Source organism: Eulemur rufifrons, chromosome 8, assembly GCF_041146395.1.
Source record: "Eulemur rufifrons isolate Redbay chromosome 8, OSU_ERuf_1, whole genome shotgun sequence".
Classification (NCBI taxonomy): domain Eukaryota; kingdom Metazoa; phylum Chordata; class Mammalia; order Primates; family Lemuridae; genus Eulemur; species Eulemur rufifrons.
The window spans coordinates 57740647-57765204 of record NC_090990.1 but is presented as its reverse complement, the minus strand read 5'-3'; the positions used below and the strand labels follow the sequence as shown (position 1 = coordinate 57765204).

Here is a 24558-nt window from a genome sequence, read left to right as displayed (position 1 = left end):
CGGGCTCGGGAGATTATTGTGCCCTCCCCTAGGGGCGGGGAGAGGCGCGCGGGCGAGGCGGAGCCCGCAAAAGTTGGAGACTGCCTAGCTGGTCGCCAATGGAATCCTAAGGAGTTCTCGCAAGTTTTGTTTCCTGCTCCAGAGCCCGGTAAGTGGTTTTAAAAGAGCTCCTTAGTTGTTCAGGCAGCGAATCTCCCCGCCGCTCTTCCAAGTAGAACCGAGCTTGATTTTGGTTGCACTCCTTTCCTGCGCACAACCAACGCGTAAGGAGTTCGCGACCGAAGCCGTTCCCCCTCTAGGGGCTGCCGTTCCCTTCTGTAAAACACCTGGGGAGTTTTACCTGCTGGTACTGGGCTCCTAGCCCTAGTTTCCAGTGGGATCTGCGGTTCGGCTGGCACACCACGGGGTGCCCGTGGGCACCCCCCCCCACACCCTCCCCGCGCCCGCCACCCGCTAGATTTTCCCCGCGGCCAGCGCTCCAGACTGCCGGGGGCCCCTGCCCGCAGCCCAGCTGAGGGAGATTTCTCCTCTTAGGTTCCTGCACCTGCAGGTTTCTCAGGACTCTTTCCGCCCGCCCTTCCTCCAGCTTCGCCATCAGGGTTGCAGTCTTATTTTTGGAGACAAATTTATAGTTTTGTTGACCCTGTGGCCCCCACCTAGAAAAGGAAAAAAAAAAAATCACAAAAGACCCTGTTAACATGTAGTTGGATGTTTACAGAGTTTCTAGAGGAGACTCAGTTACTAAGGCTAAAGTTTGGACTGCTTGTGCACAGCTAAGGGAAAATGGCTGTGCCCTGAGATCAGACCAGGGAAGTAACCTGACAAAATCACACAGCTAGGGAAAGGCTTCTCTTTGCCCACTTATAATTTTTTTTCTTTTTTACATGCCCAGGTTAATAAGAATAAACCATATGCTTACATGAGTCTCTTGATTAACAGCAGCAGATTTTGTAATGATTGATTCTCTTGCCAAGTTTTCATTAAAAGATTTTTTTTTTTTTGCCAGAAATTCCTAATTAATTTTACTTATGCTCTTATAATGTGCTTTTGCTCTGGCTCTGTGAATTGATCTGTTCATTCTATGTTAAAATATACTTCTAACATTTTCCCCATCCCTTTAATTTTCATTTAAATCAAATGCATTCAAGCATAGCCTGGAAAAGATGACTGAGGAAGAATTTTAGATTTCCTAGATTTGTAAAGTATAGTTTATAATATTTCGGCAGTATTTCGAAGGTAAAAGGTAAAACCAAAAATTAACCCAATGTACTCTAAATAATTTTTAAAAGTTTATATTTGATATAAACTTTTTAAGGTAGAAAAACTTGTTTAAAGCGTAGTTTAATTAAAACATACAAGCAATGGACAGCCCTGCCTTGTCCATTTTGAGACCACAAATAATTTAGTCTGAATGATATAAAGCTTACTGTATCACAGGCCTGCTGTGAAGGACTCTCCCTGTGTTGTTGCAGTTAATCTCCAGAAGGATCCTATGCTAGGGAGTGCTATCCCCATTTTATAGATAAGAGAAGCATTAATTTTCCATCCAAGTTGCTACAAAAGAAAAGAAAAGTATTAATTTTCCTAATGGAATCATGTCCTTTGTATTTCTACTACATTCTTTGACTTATGGGCATTTGAGAAATTTCAAACTCTTAACAGATGCCTTTATCATAAAATATGTGGTTCTACCTGCAGGTTAGTTTGATTTTACATTTCTAGCCCAATCTGTCTCACTATCATTATTAAAAAGTTTATTTCTAAGAAATTAAGGGTTCTCTCCGCCAGCATTTCAAAGGATGAAGTAAAAAGGATTGTGCAGTAAGTTTAAAAATTTTTTTTAAAAAATCAACTAACAACATTTAAGTATATGACTTGGGTTCTAGCTTAGCTTCTATGTGACCCTTAACCTCTTGTGATGTTTTAAGATGAATGGTAATTTTATTTTTTACTTCTGCATAAAATGACAGTTTTAATAACTGTTGCTTCTTTACCTGTTGTGAAAGTGGAGGTGAAAGACTCATGGTTTTCAGAAGAAATCAGGTATTACAGGGGTTTAAGAATTATCTTAATTGCTATTAGTATGCCACGTTATTTTATTCTTTTTATAATTCCCTTTGACATAGCACTTGTGTTGTGAAACAGATGATGGTCCTGTAGGTAGTTGAGTTCAAAGGTCATAAGTGCAGATTAGAGCCTTATCAATCAGAATGGCAAAGCTCAGTGGGAAATAAGATCAACAGCAGCAAAGTGGAAGATAGTGCTGTCAAAGTCATGTCCTTTCTCTTTACAGGCTGGAGAGGAAAATGTGGTAGAACCGGGTAAGGCAAGTGGTCTTCCAAATCCATTATTAAGATTGAGACGACTCCTTCCTTTCTCCAAACTTAGCCAATGCCAAAATGTAGGGGAAAAATATATGTGTTAGATACAAGGTACAGATCCTATTTCAGAATAATTTTGCTTTTATTATTGCTCCAGTTTTTTGAAGATAATAGTGATGTCTGTTGGTGGAAAGAGAGATGCCAGTGTTTGAAAGAAAGAAATAAGTAGGAAATAAGTAGATATTGAAAGTGGAAAAAGAGCTAAGCATCTTACATTGTGTGTATGTGAGAGTGAGAACTGGGGGTGGGTGGTGTGGGGCGTTTTCTCTTTGCCCTTTGTGTTCTCTGGGTTTGGCACAGTGCCTTGGATACAGTTAATGTTCAGAAAATACATGTTGAATGAATAACAACCAATGTTTGGTGTTAATGTTTTGTTTAAATGATTACCTAGACTGAATTCTTTCAGGGTTAGAAGATGGTTAGAGAATTAGAGAATGAAGTATATTTTTATGAATAAGAAATTGAAAAGAAGAATAGAAGGGAAAAAAATAATGCTGTCTACTACATACAGTTGCCAAGTTCTGTGCTTGGTATTTGCCGTGCCTCCAGCACAGTAACTCTGCGTGGGAGCCCAGTTTTCAGATGAGGAAACTGAGGCTCTACAAGTTGACTGCCTTGCCCAAGACTATGTGATAGAGCTGGGATTCATAGCTAGAGCTGTCAAACTCCAAAGCCCACACTCTTTCCATAACATCATGTTGAAAACAGACAGGAAAAAAGAAAAAAGCTCTGTTCTTATTTCCACCATGGAAAACTCTGATCTGGGCAACCTTTTCTTTTTCTTTTAAAATTTTCGTTATACTTTACTTTCTCGTCTAAGAAATTCCCAGCTTGAGTAAAGACCTGAATAGAAGTACAGTGCTGGATAGGACTGGGCTGCCTTTTCCTGGTCTGTCACTCTGACAGACAGATCGTCTCCCCCTCAGAGACTGCCTGGCTGTTGGTTTACGCCCTCACCTGCTTCTGCCCTCCTTCGTTTTCCTGAGGACTGCCCTGCTGGATATATCATTGCTAAACAACCTTTGGAAATGTCACTTTCTTCTTTGGGCTAGGCACTGTATTAAATCATTTTAACTTTAAGGGTTTTAAAATGGCATAAACTTTTGATTAATTATATCAAGAACTTTCCATCAATAACACCACCAAAATGCTTTTGATTTCTCCCCTATAAATTGAATGACATTTTATAGCTGGTATGGGCTCTGTTCTGGGTGGTCCTGTGCTAAGCTCTGGTACAGTAAAAGCTTGAATTCTTTTATCTCAGTTGCTGGTTTCTGCAACTCTTTCTTATGTTAAAGTGCTCATGGTTGAGGACGATGTTTTACATGGTGGCGGAATCTAACAATGTTCGATTTGGTTAATTTCAATAAATTATGGTAATCTACAAATAAAATTATGAGAATATAGTCAAAACCCTCTCATTAGATATTTACAGGTACAAAAGCCTTTCCAAAGTTGTGTAATTTTATATACAAATGTACTTTGCCCTTTCTTAGAGTTTAACTCTTGTGTTTACTTTTCAGTTTAATATTAAGCATGATATGACAGAAAGGTTAATTGAGCCCTTATAATTTATAAAAGATTGCATACTGAGGAGTGTTTTTAGTTTTTAGTGTTTTTTCTCCTTTTATTAAAATGAATGAACTGCATAAAGCCAAGTGTTTCAACATCGATAAATCTCAAAACTTAATGCTGAAAGGAAAAAGCAAATTGCAGAATTAAGTACAGTATGATCCAACCTAAATAAAGTTTGAACATATACAAAACAATAGCACATGTTGTTTACCAATGCATACACATGTAGTAGTGATATAAAATGCTCGGGAATGATGAACACTGCATTTATGGTTATAGTCACCTCTTAAAAGGGTGGGCCAGAAATGAGTTTGGGCATGGGTAGAAGAGGCTTCAATTATATCTAGAAAGTTTTAGATTTTTAAAGTGTTAAGATTTATTAAAACTATATGTCAGGTAAGTGTGTTTATATTTCTCTGTACTTGAAATATGTTTGCAATATTTTGTAATCTAACAAAGGGAGGTCTTTTCACCTAATGTTAATAAAAATTAGCTCCTAAAATTTCCAAGATGTTGCAACCCACACATACACAAAAGAAAACCTTAGATATGGTATCATGCTATGTCCATCCAGGTGTTTTTGTATGCATGTTTGATTCCCTTGTTGAAGGCACCGAATCCCTACAGGATGTAATATGAAGTATTTTGCTTTGTAGCTGAAGGATTTTTAAGATGAAAGGTCCTTAAACATGAGATGAGGTCAGTAATAAGCTCATGATTTAAATTGTTATTTGAAAAATTGATTTGCTCCCTCCAGGGGAAGAAACATACTAAGAGCCTGGATATACGACAATACATTAATTTTTTTTTTTTCTTAGCTTCTAGATCACCGTGATGGCTGCACAGAAGTTGATGAGAGCTGTTAGAGTTTTTCAATTTGGTGGACCAGAAGTGCTGAAGCTCCAGTCAGATGTTGCAGTACCGATTCCAAAAGACTCTGAGGTGGAAATAATTACTTTACTCAGGCCATAATTACACTGAGAGTGAGTTTTTCACACGTTGTTAGTGTTCAAAATAAACAGACTCACAATGATTTTTAAGACATGGAATTAGGACAAAATTTACACTATTTATTTGTATGAATTATGACAAAGTTAACATAAATCTGATAATTAGTGAAATAGACACCTGAAAAGCAACAACTTCTGGTTATAAGAAAATTTTTGAAGTAGAGAATCATCTGTGTGGTGCAATAATTGGATTTTTCTGAATGGAGTCATACGTAGTTTTTAATAAGTTATAAACTTTCATGGTTTTTATTTTGTGCGTGGTGGGAAAACAAATTTCTGCATTCATACTTTCTTATGTATCAGAATTTAAGTGTAGAGTTTAATCATCTCCAATAACTTTAACAATATACTTTTGATTTAAAATTATGTATTTTTATTTACTGTACGTTTTATGGCTCCCAAGTCTAATTTCCTTAGCAAGCCTTATGAGAGTTTTTACAATTTGACTATAACCTATCTTTACAGATTTATTTCTTATCACTCCCTCTCGGTATAGAGATACAATGTTGTAAAAACATCAAACTTTTATCCGTTTTTCCCCAAGAGGACCTTTCATTTCCCTCTCTTTGTACATACTATTTCTTTTACCTGAAATATCCCTTTTCTCCCATTCCTAAAGAATTATTACTCATCTTTTAAAGCCTAGCTCAAATCCACTTCCTCTGTAAGGCCTTCCCTTACTCTTGTACCAGCGTTAATCATTATGTGTTAATTAAGGCAAAATCAGCCCCTGTAATTGATGTAACCTTAAAATCACAATGGTTCAACAATAGAAAATTATTTCTCATTCACTAAATTCAAAAATTCTAAAATATTGGTAGGTAACTGTCCTCCAGCAGTGACTTAGGGACCCATGGTGTGGCTCTCTTACCTTCAACCCCTGTCTTCCAGGGTCTCCATGAAAGAGGAAAAGCACAGTGTGGATTTCCTAGGAAGGTTTCTCTGGGCCAGGCCTGCAAGTGGCTGCCATATGGCACTTCTGCTCACATTCTATTGGCTAGAACTCAGTCACTTGGCTACTCATAACCGTGAAGGAGGCCAGGAGATACCGCTCTTCCTGTGCACCCAGGAGGAGGAGGAAATGGGTTTGATGAACACACACAGGTCTCTGCCACATGTCCCTTAAATATTTCCTCCATTATTTTCCCAGAATGTTTTTAATACAGCACATAAGCCATTCTGTCTTATTTATTTAGGTATTGGTTTGCAAAACCACAATGTGAACTTGTTGAAGGCAAGGACTTATTTGTTTTGTTTTTTTCTCCATTTTCATAGCTCCCATAAGCGGCACACTCCTGGCATAATGCTGAACGATTGCCTAACTGCTCTGTGCGAACTAAAATACATTGTCATCGCAGGTTCTAATCAAGGTCCATGCGTGTGGTGTCAACCCCGTGGAGACATACATTCGCTCTGGTACTTACAGTAGAAAGCCAGTCTTACCCTATACTCCTGGCTCAGATGTGGCTGGGGTAATAGAAGCTGTTGGAGATAACGTATCTGCTTTCAAGGTATTACATTTTTATTTATTTCTATTTTGGCTTAATATTTTTTACTTGAAATATTTGAACATAGCTTTAAAATGTCTCTGTATTTAAGGTTTTAAAGGGACCTACTGCACAATTTCTGCCACTTGGGGGACTCCTCTAGTCAAAAAAGAAATTACTTTTTTCCAGAGGCCTTATTTGTTTGCATTGTTGGGAGGAGATGCTGGGTAATTTCTGTGTCTTCGTGTCCCCACAGAATAAACTGTGATCTTTTTGATTTAATAGAACTATGTAAAGAAAAAAAAACAAATTATACTACTTCCTAACTCCTGATAATATATTAGCCAACATAATTTTTAATTCCTTTTATAAATTTAGCTTCATAAAATAAAAGGGAATTTAATCGTTTTGAAGGGTAAGTAAAATATGAAAAAAATGCAAGGTCACTTACAGTTTCGGAGCTCTGACTCAGACCAAGGTCAATGAAAGTGTTATGATCAGGGCTTTTGTTATCTATATGCCAAGAGACATAAAACACACAATGTATTCATAGTATACTCATGTCCTAGCATCTTTCCTCATAATAACTTGACCTGCTCAACTTTGGCAGCACATTTGCCAAAATTGGATTAAGTCAGAGAAGATTAGCGTGCCCTTGTGCAGGCAGATGGGCAGATTCACACAGCTTTCCACTCCTCAGCCTGTGGCAAGCTGGCTTCTGCCCCCAGTCTCTCCACTGAAAGGATTCTTGCTAATGTCACTAATGGCCTCTATATTGCTGGAGTTAATGGGCCCTTTTATGTCATTATCTTTCTTGACTTCTCTGTGACATTTGACACTCTCCGCCACTTAACTTTTTCTTAAAAGAAAAAACAACTTTTTCTTTAGCTTCTGTGACATCTTCTCCCCTTCCTCTCTCGGCATCGGTTTTCAAGACTCTTTCTCTGGCTATTCCTCAAGTGCTGGTGTTGCCCAGGGCTCTCAGTCCCTGCTTAGACCTCTGCTCTCTGTACTCTGTACCTTTTTCATGCACTCCCTTAGTTTCCATCATCACATGTGATAGCTTAGAATTTTCTGCCAAGCTCTGGTTCTGTGATAGCCAAAACAGTAGTCTCTGGTCACATGTGGTAATTTAAAATTTAAATTAACTTAAATTTAAATTGAAAATTTAGTTCCTGAGTCAAAATCACATTTACTTAATAGCCCCCTCCCTCTAGTGGCTACCCTGCCGTGCAATGCAGATGTAGAACATTTCCATTATCACAGAAAGTTCTGCCGGAGACCACTAGACCCACATGGTCAACCTCCAGGAACCTCTTAGTCGATGTGTCTAAAACTGAGCTCACCCCTTCTGGCTGTTGACCCACTTCTCTTCTGTGTGACTGTTTTGTGTCTTCTTGAGTTTGAGGCTTATCTCCTCACTCTCCTTTACTAGAACTGTTTTCTCTCTCCTCTTTCCATACCCACTGGTAGTTTAGTTCAGATGATCTTACCTATTTGACTTAACTGTTAATACACCCTGACCTGGTTTTCTATAATAGATATGTTAGGTTTTCGTTTGAAACTGTCAGTTCTTGGCGCGCTCATGGCTAAAGAATGACCAGACGTACCAAAGTTAGGGAAGCACAAACATGAGGTTTATTGAGGAGAGAAAGATAGGACAAGAGCAAGATAAAGGTTTACAGAGCATGGTACCTAAGCCACAGATGACAACTGGACCCATTGTCACAGCAGGGAAAGCACAAGGAAGGGCAAGGAGAGGGAGGTTGGGTATGGTCTGCATCTTATTTTATAGTGCCTGGCTAGGGACCCCCCTTGTGGTTCAGAGGTCACCATGGAACCACTTTGATTGGACAGTTGGGAGTCACATGACCTGAGCCTTAACTACACATGTGGGTTCTAGGTCACTTTCCAGACTTTATGGTACCCATGCTGGTTGGCCTGTGCACCAGAGAGGCCTCTGCATTCCTTTGCAGCTGGCGTGCCAAGTTCTGACTCGCAGATTTCTAGGGTGTTCCCTCCTCCCCCAGGTATGGAAAATTAGGGTAGGGAGGACCAAGATGGGGGCAACAGCACTCACTTTGGTCTCAAGGAGACCCAGAATCCCTCACTATCTACCTAAAGATACTTAACTTACTACCCTCTTTCCTTACCCCTGGAATCCATCCTTACTTTAGAATCATTTTCTAGACTGTAATTCTGATTGTTTTACGCTTTTATTTTAATTCTTATATTAGTTCCTTGTAGCTTTCATGGAAACGTTTCAAATTTCTTATTGTTATGAAAGAATATTTCATACTCTCTCCTGCCTCTCTTTCCATTTTTATCTCCTGCTCCTTCTCGCCCTGCAGGTTTTCTTTAGGAATGAACTGTTTGTCCTTGCACATCCCATGACCTCGCATCTCTGTCTTTGTTCAGATTGGTTCATCTGCTTGGTAGAATTAACCCGAAACTTATAAACATGGATTCAAGGAATTTCACACTTCAGCTTTAATTTATTTCCATTTTGTCTCCTGAAACTGTTATGTGCCACGCATTAGACTACTTATTCATTGCAAATAAACGCTGGTAGTTTCTCAGCATTTATTCCTGCCCCTATTCCCTTGCTGACCTTTTTTCCTTCACCCAGTTCTAGTTTTCAAAATCCTGTGCTATCTTTCAAGACCGACTTCAAATACAAGCTTCCCAATGAAGTTATCCTTAATTTCCTTCTTTTTCTTGTACCTGTCTTTGATGGCTCATCATGTGTCTTGCTTTATAATTATTTCTTCCCTTTTCTTCTCTCTCCTAGAGTTTAGGATGCTTGAAATTAAAGACAGCGTCTTGCTATTAATCTTCCTCCCAGAACTCAAAGTAATTCTTTCCATATAGTGGATTCTTAGTAAATGTTGGAGTTATATGGAAATCAATTCAACATATTTTTCAAATTATAAAAACAAGATTAATCTTAACCGAGTCATACTTGACCATTTGTAGGCAACACTATGAAGTGGTGACGCTTGTCTTTGACTCTTAGATGCCTTTTAGAATCTTTTTTGTCTCTATTCCACTGCACAGTGCTGTTACGTTTTGAGATTTCTTTATTATAGGACTCATTAAAGTACACTAAGCAGTCATTGCCTTAATAGTTTGCCTATTCCAGGGAATATTTACGTATTTTCAAGAATGAGTTAGGGCAGGCAGTTGCAGTGGGCAGCCTAGTTTTCCCTAGCATGCGGATCATGTATTAGACCTGTGATGCCTGGTGAGTGCATTACCTCACCCTCAGTCATGCATCTGATTCTCAATAGCCACGGTCTAGTAGACATTTAGTGAGAGTTCACTGTGTTCCTGGTGCTGCAACCAGTGAGGAAGCCTGTCCTGGCTTACCCTGCTGTCAGGATCCTGGCATGGTTTCTTACTTTCGGGTGTATACGTGAAAAATGCCGACAATGCAGGGGTGGGGAAAGCCGTAGAAAGGATTTACAACAGGTGTTTGGTATGTGGAGGAAACATTTTATTTGTTCTCCATAGTATTGGGGGCAAAAAATAACAGTTTGCTTTGAGTGCCATTTACTGACTGCTTCATCTGAGGAAATTACTGAACTTCTTTGTCCCTCGATTTCCTCATCTGTGTAGTGGGATTAATCTAAAGTAGAGATAATAAAAGTGCCCCTCTCATAGGCTGTTGTGAAGATCAAAGTAAAGAATACTCTAGAGATACTTAATGCAGTGCCTGGCATAGTAAGCTATCAATAAAAGTGAGTTACCAGCAACATTATTATGCCATTTGAAGGGTTCTCTTCTTTCATTTTTTCTGTTTTCTTTAATTTTTCTTCCCATTGGTTCCCATTAATAAAACATCTAAAAATGTTCAGTATTTTAAAGTTGTTTTTATGAAACCCTAAGATGTAGAATGTGGTATATAAATATTTATTTCTTATTATAAAGGTTGCATTAGAAAGGATTGCACCCATTTTGATGTCATTTTTAAGCCCCGATGCGTTTATTTGTCTCTTCCCCTAGAAAGGTGACAGAGTTTTCACCACTGCCACGATCTCTGGGGGCTACGCGGAGTACGTTCTTGCAGCAGACCACACTGTTTACAAACTGCCTGAAAAACTGGACTTTAAACAAGGAGCTGCCATCGGTATCCCATATTTTAGTGCTTATCGAGCTCTGATCCACAGGTAAAATACACTCTGTCAATGTTATAGCCAACACCAAAGAAGGCGTTAACTGCCTTCCTCTCTACCATCATCCATTCATCTGTCTGTTATTTTTGGTTACTGGTTACTTACCCTTAAACATTTATGAAGTGGAAACTGTGCTAATTTGGAGAATCATGCTAATCACTGAGGATACAAAGAAGAGCAAACACTGTCTTCAAGATGCTCCCAGTCTAGTAAGGGAAATAGAAATAGAAGTAATAATATTTACATAGAATGTGGAAAGTACAGTGGCAGAGAGGTACATAGGGATTTATCGGATCACACGGGATGTGCCTGTGGTGATCAGGTATAAGACTTGGATTGTTCTAAAGCCATGGTTCAAAAAATTTTGTTACTCATTAGAATCATCTGAGCAACAAGTTAAAAGTACAATGTGAGGTCCTACTCCCAGGCTCACTGGCATCTGACAATCTATAATTGTGTTTTAGTCAAATCCACGAAGTATTTGAAAAGGATTAGAGGGAATTCCCGTGGGGAAGGATACCTGGGAGGGGAGAGGACATTCTAGACAATGGGAATAGCATGGCATATGGGGAAAAACAGCACAGTGTGTGGAGACTGCTGTAGCAATTTGGTTTTGTTGGATAGAAGATTTTGTGGTAAAGAACAAGGTTGGAGCATATAATCTCTTAACACATGTTAGCTGTCATCAAATAGGTAGGATTAAGGTTGTACAAAGCTAGATCATAGAGCTCACTCATTGTTCTGTAAGGGGTTGGGAGTCATGAAATATATTTTTCAGAAGAGTGCTATTGTCACATTTGTGTTTTATTGAGATCACTTACCTGCTCTGTGAAGGGTAGATTTGAGGATAGGAATGGGGAGAGAGATAGGAGGGTGTTAGAGGAGTCCCCTCTAGACAAAACACTCATAGGCCAGAGCAAGGGTCATGCTAGCAGAGGTGGAGAAGAGAGGCCAGCGATTAATATTTAGTGCGGGTAAAGTGGGGAGTATTTGGTGATTGTTTGCAGGTGGAGCTTGAGGGTGAGGAGAGTTTGAGAGTACGTATGGCTTTCTAGCTTGAGTCCTGTTTAACTGTGACAAAGAACAGGGGGAGAAAGTTTCAAAGGGAAGCCGTATTTAGTTTTGGACTAGAAATTGTGAGAGAGAAGTCCAGTAGCCTGCTGGATAAAAGAATCTGAAGCTTGAAGGCCAGAGATATAAGTTTGGAGATACCAGCGTGTAGGTGAGAGTTTATAAGATGAAAAGTGATTGAAATCCCTGTGGGAGTGAGAAGAGTGCTGAAGTGAGAATAGAACCCTAGTGAACATCAGCATTTCAGAGTGTAGTCAGAGGAAAGGGATGAAGTCCTAAGAGAACCAAAGGAGGGGATCCCAAGGCCAGGAGTGTCCAGAGGTCATGGTACCCATTAAGCATCCATTAAGTGTGTGGGCTTTGAAAACAAAAAGACCTGGGCTACAGTAATGTCTTCACCTAGTACTGGCTATGTGACCTTGATCAAGTTACTTCTCCATCTCAGCTGCAGTTTACTGATTTGAAAACCTTAGATAATAACAGCACCTACCTCTTAGGGGTGTGGTAACAATTAAATGAGGCAGTGTTTATAAAGTTCTTAGTATGGCAGTGGCACAGAGTATATGTTCAATCAACGCTGGTAGTGTTAGGAGTAATAGTGGATGTTGCTACTAAGGAGAGAGGCCAGCTGTCAAATGCAGAAGTTAAGTCTGTTCAGAAAAAAGGACAGTTGGGATTAGCAATTAAGAGGTCATTGGTGAATATATTCAGCTCCTTTTCAGTAGGGTGATGGGACAGAGGCTTAATTGAGCAGATTGAGAAAGGAACAGGAAATCAGTTCCTTGAATGGAGACTACTCTTTTAAAAAATGGAAGAGATAGGAGAGAGTAGAAGGTTACTTGAGAAGAGTATGGGGAAAAAAGGAGTTTTTTCTAAGTATAGACAAGACTTGGACATGTTTATAGCTAAGAAAGGATCTAGCAGAGAGGGAGGAGAGGCAGATGAAACAAGATCCTGCATAAGGCAAGATGGAAAGGACTTAGGAGTTATGGTTGGCTTCCAGTATCTAAAGCACAGCTCATCCATAGAACCTAGAAGGGATAAAGATGGCATAATTAAGAAGTCTGTGAGTAGGGAGGTGGGGTGTTGAGGGAGCTTTTATGTGATTGCCTCACTTTTCATAATTAAGTAGGAGGCAAAGTGATCTTTTGAGTATCAGAATTGAAATGGCTCCAAAATGAATGGTCATGATTTTCTTCTGTAGTATTTAGCCACTTGGATAAAATATCAAAGAAGTTAGATTTTAACATTAATCCAGGGCTGGAATATTGATGGCAAAATGGAATAGTTCAGAAGAAAGGAGAGCGCTGGAGAGAGAGAGAGTACAAATGGACAGAAATGGAACAGTCTGTGATGTTGAAAAGGTTTTGCAAGAATATGGGTTTACAGAATTAGGATAGGAAATTACTGTCATAAATATTGGTTATTGGTGTCTGATATTTCTCAGGTGGAATGGTTGCTGGTGTTTTGTACCAAATCTAGCCCTGGGAGAGAATGACTAAAGTGGAGGAGAATCCAGGAAGTGTGATGTGATGCAAGATTTTCTTCCTGGCAAATGTTGAATCTCCTAGATAGAGCTGGATTTGGGGTGGAAGAGAAAGCCTATGTGCCAGGTACTGGAGTTTTCAGTGACTCGGAGACAGTAGGGTACAGCAGAGCCCCTGCTGTGACCCCCAGAGGAAGAGGACTGTGTTAGTCAGGGTTCTCCAGAGAAACAGAACCAACAGGATGTGTGTGTGTGTACAAACCTATATAGATAGATTCCTTTAAATTAATCAACCAATCTGTGCACACACATGCGCACACAGATTGATTGATTTTCAGGAATTAGCTCCTGAAACTGTGGAGACTTGGCAAGTCTAAAATCTGATGGGGTAGGTCAGCAGGCTGGAGACACAAGCAGGAGTTGCAGGTAAGCCCAAAGATAGTGTGCTGGCAGAATTGCCTCTTGCTTCGGGGAGGTCACTCTTTGTTCTGTGCAGGCCTTCAACTGATTGGATGAGGCCCACTCACAGTGTAGAGGGTAATCTGTTTTACTCAGAATCTACCAATTTAAATGTTAATCTCATTCAGAAAATACCATCACAGAAACGTCCAGGTACCTTGGCCCATTCGAGTTGACACATAAATTAACCATCACAATGACTCTGTGCAAGGACAGAAGGATTATAGTAGTGGGGATTCAGGCGAGGGTTTGCCTGGTGTTCCCCACTCCCCCAGGCCTGGGGATTTAGGAGAATATGTTCTTAGTGTTTGAGGGGTTGTTTATAAGATTTTTTTTTAAAAAAATCATTGGACAAACGTTTCATGTCTCGTAGTTTAACGTTAATAATCTTATTCCCTTAATATTTGTATTTTACTTTTTGAAATGTCAAAGTGTTTTGGTAATAGTTATCTCAGTTTATCATTCAGGCCCTCAATTTAACTCATTTTCCTCAATCCCCTTAACTGCAAGAAAGTGTTAGAGAGAGAAAGCTTCATTTCTTGCTCATTATTGCCGAGTGTCAGCTGTTGGCACGCAGCCCTGAGCAGGGCTCCCGGTTACTGTGTTCTCACTGCCATATTGAACGTAGCGTCTCTGCAGTGTGGCCACCCCACATGGCCCTAAGAAGGAAGAGAGCCCCCCTGAGAGTCAGGTTGGGATCACACAGCACCTGCTGGCTTGGGACATCAGCACTGGAATAGCGAAGCATCCCCCGTTGTCTTGCTGCATGTTCCTTGTCTTCAGAATATTGTAGAAAAGTGGTAGTATGAACTGGAAGTAAAAAGAATGTGTCATTGCACCAGAGGATCTGGACATTTTAGAGAGTGACATGAGAACCTCCGTGACAGGAGTTACTGTCTTGAAGAGTTTCTTACTCTTCTACCATTGCTGACTCAGCATTCCTTTCTAAAATGGGGGCTTGGAAGCTGGTGCAACGTAATGTTCAAAGGCATAGAGAAGTAAAAATAATTTTTTTTTACCCCTGGCAAAAGATAGTCTAGCTGCTGTGTTTGCTTGGGCTTTACCCTGGGCCACAGAATAAAGACTGAGCTGTAAGAAACCTGCTTAGAGATGCTTGTGTGGGAACGAGAGACTCCAGTTCCTCTAGGCTCAGCAGTTTCACTTAACTCACCTGCCAGGGCTGCAGCCGCTCAGGAGTAGCACCATGTCGCGATTCCAGCATCCAGCACAGTCTGGGCACATAAAGACTCCCAGTAAACATTTAATTGAAGAGATCAATGAATTGAAGGTTTATCTTTTATCTGGGGCTCTGAAGAGTCATTGTTTGATCCCATGGAGCTTGGAGAATATTTTGGGCTGTATATCAGGATGCATTTGCTCTTTGGGCAAATGTTAGCTGGAGTAAAGGTAGAAATTCCTTAAAGATAATGAAAAACACTTGAGCTTAATAAGCTTCCACATAATAAAGTGATGGAACCTTTGCTTTCTTTTGCAGTGCCCGTGCGAAAGCTGGAGAAACTGTTCTGGTTCATGGGGCTAGTGGAGGAGTAAGTATTTTTTTAAATTTATTTTTAAATGAGCTTGGGTTTGTGAGTTTCACAGTGTAGTTCTTTAAGTCATTTTTAAAAGCCAAATTTATAAATACAGTCAAGGGTGCTTTTTTTCCTCTATGTAATAAAGCTTTTTCAAATTTGATCTTCTGAAGGTGATTCTTTGTCATTAGTTTGGCATTTCTTGGTGAATAAATTCAATAGAACACCCCATCAAGAATGTATGTGTTAAGTTTTCTACCTATATTAGGAGTGGAACAAGATAAACTGGCCTTTGTTTTGCCTTCAAGTAGCATATGTTATAAGAATATTTATTTAGAATTTTAAACAGTTCTTTAAGGTTGATATTAATTCCACATTCCCTTAGATAAGCAAACTAAGGCTCATTAAAGCTTTACCTGTGTTGCCCCAGACAGTACCGCAAAGCCACACTGTGAAATCTCAGTCCTTTCTATCTCCCTTCCCCTGCTTGCCTGCTGCGCTTTGATGACATTCATAGAGTGCACAGTATACAGCTGTGTCCTTAACACCGCAGCCCATGGCTTAAAATGCTAATGGGGTGGGGGGAAGACTCAGAATGTGTAAAATAAGCCCTTCAGTGAAATCACCCAATGCAGGGCTGTCAGAAACCTTTTCAAGAAACTGGCTGCCAATCTGTCTCTGAGGAGCTTAGAGGAAAAGTTAGAGCTCTTCGGTTGGAATTTAACAAGAAATCCACATGACCTCCATCCTGCAAGTAGAGGCTTTAGAAATTTTGGAGACAAGATTCGAATTTTAAAAATAAAGGGCCTGAGGCTAGATGCTTACCTTGAGGAAGCTGGTTAACCCCTTCAGAGTGCTGTGGAGTAGATTGAAAGAAATAACCTATTAAATGGCACATTATCCCCTGAATAATGGATGATATCCTGAAAATGTGAATTTACCTCTAAAAGTGGCCAGGAAATACAGAGAATTCAGTGCATTTTGTCTCTCTGTTTCTTTAGATAAATGAATCCCCAAGGTTTCATACCTAGCTTCCTACATACCTTAAATAGATAATTCTGAAGCATTTCACAGATCAGACTATTTCAAAACACTAAGATTGTATCTTTATGGGGCTTGAGAAAATATGACAGATTTCTTGTCTAAAACTCCCTTTGTTTAATTTAAGTAAAAAGGCTATTTTTGGGTTAAATTTAATTTAATCCTAAATAACTAAAGGGTCAGTCAGACACATGCATTTATTTAAATTGCCCTAACTTTCAGAGAGCTGACCTTGTGCTCTGTCTAGAAGGGAAATTTTTCAGTAGGAAGAGAAGAGGAGAGTTTAAAGAAAATCTCTTTGTATTCCTTTTACCCTCTTGTAAAAAGCCTAGTCGCTGCACCATGATTTTTTTTTTAAAGGTAAAATCCACACTGTTCTCTGAGCTGGCTGAGTTTGTTAAATCCTCAGCTGGCGGGGGTAGGCTGGCAGCCTGGTGTGTGAAGCGCTTCTGATCCTCCCTACCCTATCAGGGGGAAACAGAGTGCTGGGCTTTGCCTTGCTTCTGTTTGTACTTGCTGTCCTCATTTAATTCAGATTCCTCTGGGATTATGTTGTGTATTTCAAATGGTGTAGAATTTATGAACACAGCTATTATCCAGATATTTTGATGGGAAGTGCCCTATTTTAGGGTTAGCAAAATAAGTAGAAGAAAAATAAGGACACATAATAGTCCATAATCTATTGAAGGAGGATTGCTGGTATAATTGTTGACAAGAGTAGAATAAACAGTGCCTTTAAAAGAGCCTGTCCTTTTAAAGTAGTGAGAGCATAAGGAGATACATTTATTTCAATACATTAAATCTTTAGTTTAAAATGTGGTTTTATTAGAGGCTTGCTTTTTTTTAAATTTGAAAATTAAAGCAGACACTCAAATTATGCTCACCCCATAGCGTGTTGTATTTTATCTAAGTGGATGTCTCTCTCCTTCGTCACAGTGAGTTCCATGTACTTGTTTGTTTGCTTTGGTTAAGTCAAATCCCTGCCATAACCCTACTGAGTTCAGGTTCATCATTACCATACAATCTTTAAGATCTGTTTCAGGCCTGGGAGTCTGTGATTTTGCTACAATTTTAATTAGTTTCTGTCATCATTTTTCATTTAATTCTTTTCTATCTCACCCAACCCAATCTTTCTTCTAAGTCACTGGTTATCAATAGAGAGGGATTTTGCATCAGTCCTCCTTCCCTTCAGGGACATTTGGCAATGTCCAGAGACACACAACTGGAGAAGGAGGTTCTAGCATCTTGTGAGTAGACATTTTTCAATGCACAGCCTAGTCCCCCAAAGAATTACCTGGTCCAGAATGCCAAGAGTGCCAAGTTTGAGAAACTCTGGTCTAAATATATGTGACACTTACCTGTACCATTCATTTGACATGTAATCACACATCTTTTCTAGTGTTATTTAAATATTTGCTCTTTTATCTACATTCCTAAATTACTTTATTTCTCCTTTGTACTAAGCACATTTATGTGGTATTCTAGTGATTTCCTCCAGTCCCATGGCTTTAAATACCATGTGTAAGATACTGAATCTCAAATTTGTATTTCCAACTCTGAACTCAAATATTTGAGTCCATACCCATATTTAACAGATTACTCAACATCGTCACCTTGGCTAGCACAGCGTGACTCAGCATATTCCAAGTAAATTCTTGATGATTTCACAAACTTGGTGCTGTCCAGTCTTCTTCCTCTCAGTTATCTACCCAGTTAATCTGGCCAAAGACCTACGGAACATCTTGATTTTTCTCTTTTTCTCACTTCCCACATTTTGTTTTTGTTCTTACCAATGCCACCGTCTTAGTCCAAGCCAGTTTCATCTCGTATTTGGACTATTATACCAGATAACGACTGATCTTCCTACTCTCATTTTTCTCTCCACCTTCTTTGTGCCTCCCATATAATTGCAGTGACCTTTCTAAAGCCTAAATCAATCAGATCATTTTCCTCTTAAGTTTCCAATAGTTTTGCATGTTTTTTAATATTATCTGAAGCCTTTACCTTCATATTCCACGTCCTGTATGACTTGGCCTCTTTGGTCTCATATTCCATGCTCTCGCATGTACCCCGTACCTGAGCCGTGCTGACCCTCTTTCTGTCCTTTGAACACTCTCAAGTGCATTCCCGCTTCACCAGCTTAGCTATGGCCACGCACTGTGCCTATAGCATCCTCTACACAGCCGTGCAGACCTTCACATGGCTTGTGCCTTACTTCCTGCAGGTCTCATTTCTTCGGAGTAGTCTTTCCTGATGATCTAAATAGCCCGTTTCTATCTTTCTAACCCAATAGCCAGCATTATTTTTTTCTTAGCATTTATTATTTTCTGAATTTATTTTACTAATTTATTTGTTCATGTGTTTATTATCTTCCCCCTCCTTAGAATGTAAGTTTCTTGCATTAAGTGCCAAGTCTAGCACATAGTAAACACTCAATAAAAGTTCAGATATATATGAATGAATTAATTAATTTGCCTATGTATCTGTCTCTTGAATGGTAGAAGCCTTAACATTTGTTATTTAATATTTTATATGTACATGTTAGAGTATGAAGTCAGTGAGCATGTTCTGATCATCTGCTTTAAACCCCGTACCTTCTGCACAAAGCAGATGCTAAGCAAACATTTTGAGCCAGTGTTTAAAAACTCAAGTTCTGCAATCTGATTTGGTCTAGCTCCTGTTTCCATCTTTGTATGTGACTTGGGGAAGTTATATTTTGAAGCTTCGGCTTCCTCATCTGTAGAATAGGGACAATAATAGTATCTGTTTTATAGGGTCATTGTAAGGATGAACTAAAGCAGTGTGTAGAAAGTATTTAGTATGATACTTGGAACATTTTAAGTGCTCAATGAAAGTTAGCTATTTTTCTTATTTCTCTTTAAGTTCCTTAAGGATAGGGTATGTCCTATAAGAACGTTAAGTTCATTGTATATATTTAATAAGTGTTTGCAGGAATGCAGAGAATATATAACTACTGGGTTACATTAATATTTTGTTTTTCAGGTTGGAATAGCAACATGCCAAATTGCGAGAGCTTACGGCTTAAAGGTCTTGGGCACAGCTAGTACTGAGGAGGGACAAAAGATTGTTTTGCAGAATGGAGCCCACGAAGTGTTTAACCACAAAGAAGCTAATTATATTGATAAAATTAAGGTAACATTTGCAACAATTTTACAAAAGTCAAACTTTGTTTCTTGGAGACTTAAATGATTTTTTATAATGCTTTTACCAACTACTCTCTTGAAGTTGTTTGCTTCCTTTTCTAAATGCCTATATGGATTTTTATGTCTATGTGTGTTTAAAAGTTTTAATTCATTTAAAAAGCAGAGATGTCTAATTTTTAAACCTTCACTATCATTTCTTTGTGTGTATTGAATAAAATATAGCCTCTCTCTAGTCTTATAGCTATAAAAATTGGTGATTTTTAATACAAATCACATTTTAAGTAAATCTACAGTTTTGTATTTATAGCTATGAGGTATTCTTAATATAATTTCTACTGATGTGAACTTTCTATGGAAGGTGAGGTATCCACAGATTACAGACTGGATCTGTTTAGCCAAGGGAATAAAGTTTATTTGTTAACTATATCCAAAGTGATGAGGTGGTATTTAGTTGTTGCATATGATAGGATTCAAGCAGATTCTGAAGTTCCTCATCTGTACTATAGAAGCAGTTTATTAAACTGATTGCTTTGCTAATCCTCAACCACTTCCTCATGCTAGAAAGAATTAGAATTTCCCAGGTACTAAGTACTATGTAAACTAGGTCATTACCTAAAGAAACTAGGTCATTTTTCCTAGAGGAAAAATACGAGTGAGAGTTTATTATCATTAAATCGTCTTGCCAAAAAACTGAAGAAAGGCACTTTGTTATATGTCCAGGGAACCTCCGACGCCATACTCACTCCTGATACCATTATCCAAGAATATTTACAAAGATGAAAAATGGCAAATTAAGAGTATGTTTTTTGTTTGCCCATAATCTAATTTTAAGGCCTTGAGGTCTTGTAGCTTCCACCCCTTCCACTGATTTCCTTCTGCTTAGGTTTCTCCCATTGTCAGAAACATTCTGTTAACCTTTAACTCACCCCTTTTCTCTCTTCCCTTTACCACCAAACTTCTTGAAACAGTAAGTAGTGTGTACTTACGCTTTTCCTTCTTTACTTCCCACTACAGTTTTGCTCACATCCCAACTACCTAAACTGCTTTTCAGAGGTCAGGGATAAGCCCTAATTATCAGTCTGCGGTCCTGTCTCAGTCTTCATCCTGATCGATTTTTCAGGAGCATGTGACTCTGACCACATCTCCTTGAAACTTGTTCTCTTCTTACATCCCTGACTGTTTACTTGCAGTCTCCTTCCTCTTCATATTATTTAATACTGACGTTCCTTAGGTTTTCTCCCCTTAGTCGCTCATCTTCCTTGGTGCTAGACTTTCATCCTGGTCAGTTTCACACACTCTCACAGCTTCACTTATTACCCACATGCTGTTGATTTCCAACACTGTCTTTGCCCTGGGTTCCTTCATGCCATCAGCCTGCCAGACATCGCCACTCATCTGTTCACCCACAACAGAAACTCTCATTTCATTTTTTATTCCTGTCCTTTAATCACCATTCTCTCTCCCACCCAGCATGTTGGTCACCCCATTCTATCAGTGCCATCTGTGACATGCCTGTGAAATGCACCTCTTTTTCTCCATTCCATTCACCACTGTGACTGAGTTTAGGCCTGAATTTCTCCGGCCTTGACTATTATTGATAACCTGACTAATATCCCTTTCTATCTTTTCTACTGTGCGCAGAGTTATTTGGTCCCCCCCCACTTAAAAAAAAAAAAATCTCCAGAAATAATTAAAATGAAAGCTCTGTGAAGAGAGGAATTTCTGCCTCCTTTGTTCCCTGCTGTACTTGCAGTGCCTAAAACAGTGCCTGGCACAAGAATTAATGAACAACTGCCAAAAAAAGAGTCCAAATCCTTTAATGGTACATTCACTGTATTTTCACGATCTGTACCGACTCACAGTCTCCTTTCACCAACCCCTTCCCCTCCATGCACTCCTCCTCATCTGATTACGCACTCCAGCTCTGCTCGTGTTCCAGTCCTTGTGTTCTCTGTCCCTGACATCTTCGGTTTTCTGTTTCTTTGGTCCAGACTGACTCTGCCTCATGTCTAGCTTCCCCTTCCTCATCTTCCTTTCTTTTTGCTTGGAAAACTATTAATCATCCCTCAGGGCCCAGGTTATCATCTCTGTAGAACTTTCTCTCACTAGTGCTGGCAATCAGACTTTAACTTTTTTTCTCTATATGGTTTATTTCTGCTAATGCAGCACCTAGCCCATTACATTATAGCTATGACTGTAGTATCTACCATCTTTCTCCCTAGCTTTGCCTTGTTTGGAGGTCCCTGTGTCCATCTTGCATTCACAGTACCTAGCACAATCCCTGGCACAGGTATTCATTTTTTTGGTTAAAGTAAAATGAATATAATGTAGATTCATTTTTATATTATATATGTATGTCTTTCTTAAGAGCAAGTTTGGATGTTGAGAACCAACGTCCAAGAGCCCAGAAGAAAAGAACTACTGTGTTAGGCAGATTGTAAACCATTTAGAACAAAACTGAATCCCCCCACCCCAAAATAACACCTGCAAAACCAACAGCAATGATTTTTTTTTAATTTTTATTTCAAAATGTTAAGGGGGTACAAGTGTTTTTATTACACGGATGAATTGTATAATGCTTTCTTTGCTTTTTGTTTTTTTAATAAAAATGGGATCCCCCTGGGAGTTTTGGATTTTTGATTTGTTGTTTGTTTCTTTATGAAGGTTCATTTTGAAGATAGAAAATTTTCAGCTAAAGGAAAAGTATTTTATACTACAGTTCAGTCTCGAGCACCTGAAAATTCCAAACAAATTTTATTTCATTACAACAATTTATTTAGTGTAAATATTTATCATTTTAGATGTTATGGCTGGTATCTTGGAAATATGTCATCATTATATAATTAGGTCATTTTAAAGTTTTTATTGTTAATCTTAAAAATGTAGCATTTTATATGTCATTTGAAACACATTTCAGTAATATGTGGTACATGTAAGAGCTATTTTATAGTTTTTCACTTGTTATCTTACTCTACATTGTCTTTTATTATGTAGAAATCAGGTGGTGAGAAAGGAATTGATGTGATTATTGAAATGTTAGCTAATGTAAATCTTGACAAGGATTTGAGTCTTGTGTCACGTGGAGGACGAATAATAGTAAGTATTTTTCTTTTTTTTTTTTTAACCTCTTTAAAGTTTTATCACAATTTAACACTGTTTTGCAGCAATCTTTAACTGTAGATATGTTGTTTTCATAATAGATTGTTGGCAGCAGAGGAACTATTGAAATAAACCCACGGGACATCCTGGTAAAGGAGTGCAGTGTAATGGGAGTTACTTTCTTTTCCTCAACCAAGGTAGGAAGAGAAGTATGTCTGATTTTGGTAACTGAAACATTGGTACAATTTGCCTAGTCAGGCAGACTGAAAGTTTACGTAGATGTTAAACTTAGTTATATGACTAGAGGACTTGGTAAGGATTAGTCACCAGAAGGGTAACTAGAGCAACAGTGTAATTTATTATCCAAGTCAGGACACTTGTGAGAAAAAGGGGATACTATTATTTTAGGTAATTTAAGTAATTATTTTAGGAAATAGGTATTTGCAAACTAACACTGTCCCAGGCAAATACGATTTATGGTTACCCTAAAGAGAACTGCTTTTTCTATAGCTCTGGACAAGTCATACATTCTGACAAAAGTGTCACATTTGTAAGAGACTCTTTATGGTATAACTCATAGATTCTGAAGTTTTTTAATGTTTCTGAAAATTAAGTCATATGATCCACTACAAAAAAAAATCTTTTCTTTTCCTTAGGAGGAATTTCGGCAGTTTGCAGCAGCCCTTCAAGCTGGAATGGAAATTGGTTGGTTGAAACCTGTAATAGGTCCTCAGTATCCATTGGAGAAGGTAGCCCAGGCTCATGAAAATATCATTCATGGCAGTGGGGCTGCTGGGAAAATGATTCTTCTCTTATGATGATTAATGGATTTCCTATGTAATTAGAGGTTATCTTTCCTCTAGTTTTATTTACACTATCTTTGCTTTAATTAACATTCATTTGATTTAGTGAGTTTCTTATGTGAAAAAACAAGATTTTTCTTTAGAGAGCAGAGGCAGTGGAGTAAACTTTATTTGATAGCTGGCAATATTGTTTTATGCTTTCAATCTCAAAGTCATTATAGTAGGAAATAGCATGCTAGTGGCCATTTGACATTGAGGTGTATTACAGGAATTCTCAACTGATACTTGATTGATTCCATACCTTTGATTAAAACATGCTAATTCAAAATAAGACTGATTGATTTCCATGGATTTCCAAGCTTACTTATCTTTATGAAGGTTCTTTATTCTCTGATTAGCCATAGCTGTATTGGACTTCAGAGATTTTCTGGACTAAAAAAGACCTCTTTTTTAAAGTAACTTCATTTGGATCTATAAGCCTCTTGGAAAGGCAAGAATAAACAATGTCCAAGGAAATTTGTTAGTTTTCCCAATATTTACCAAGATATTAGAATATTCACTACATTTTTGGTTGATTGCTAATGACCCCATATGTCTTGTAAGGACAGCAGCCATATTTTTGGTGTAATAGGCACATAGTCTCCAAAGAGATACTTCTTCTTGATTGATTAGATTTTCAGAGTGGATTTAGTGTTATCTGTTTGTGTGATGGGAATCATATGTTTAATAAGCTCACAAATTTGACACATTAAGAATCGTCTGCTTTTGTTTTCATATCATGGTAACCTGCAATAAATTCTGAAGAAAATTAAAACCTGTGTTTATCTAGTTTGTGTGGTATTTGGCTCACATCATTTCTGCGTAGCTCCTAATAGTTACTTACCAACAGTGTTCTGTGCTAGAAGTCTTTATCTAAACTAAATAAAGGGATGAGCTCTTAGAAATCTTTCCATCAATGTTACATTCAAGGAAATAAGGTTTTGTTATTTGTTATTTTTGTTTTTCTTCATATGAAAGCATCCTCTTGTGTTTTTTTTACATTATATGGTTAATTGTTTTGGCCTGATTTGTTCTGGTTTGACGTGGTATCCTGCTTCAATAGTGAACAGAAAACAGTCCTAATTTCTCAAATTGAAAGATATCCTTGGCTTCTGGTTGTGTGCGCCATGGCTGAAGTGTTTTTGCTATTAGAATTTTTCAAGTTCATTCACTATTTCTTTTACAGGTTAACTGTCCTGTAAAATAACATTTTTGAAAAAAGTGTTAAAGCAATGT

At 38.4% G+C, this 24558-nt stretch overlaps 1 protein-coding gene across 6 annotated transcripts; it reads left to right on the top strand.

The window, feature by feature from the left end:
* The first annotated feature begins 52 nt into the window (after positions 1–52).
* CRYZ (crystallin zeta) lies at positions 53–24097 on the top strand. 6 transcript variants are annotated; one of them, XM_069480150.1, is made up of 10 exons: positions 53–148; positions 4613–4655; positions 4775–4898; positions 6325–6477; positions 10459–10622; positions 15140–15191; positions 19221–19370; positions 22376–22477; positions 22582–22677; positions 23137–24097. In XM_069480150.1, the coding sequence occupies exons 3-10, from the start codon at positions 4791–4793 to the stop codon at positions 23296–23298; spliced, it is 987 nt and encodes a 328-aa protein (XP_069336251.1). In that variant the 5' UTR covers positions 53–148; positions 4613–4655; positions 4775–4790; the 3' UTR covers positions 23299–24097. The 6 variants fall into 6 exon arrangements, with proteins under 6 accessions (XP_069336251.1, XP_069336249.1, XP_069336254.1 ...); XM_069480151.1 differs by lacking the exon at positions 53–148 and adding an exon at positions 2227–2321; XM_069480148.1 differs by lacking the exon at positions 4613–4655.
* The last annotated feature ends 461 nt before the right edge of the window (positions 24098–24558 follow it).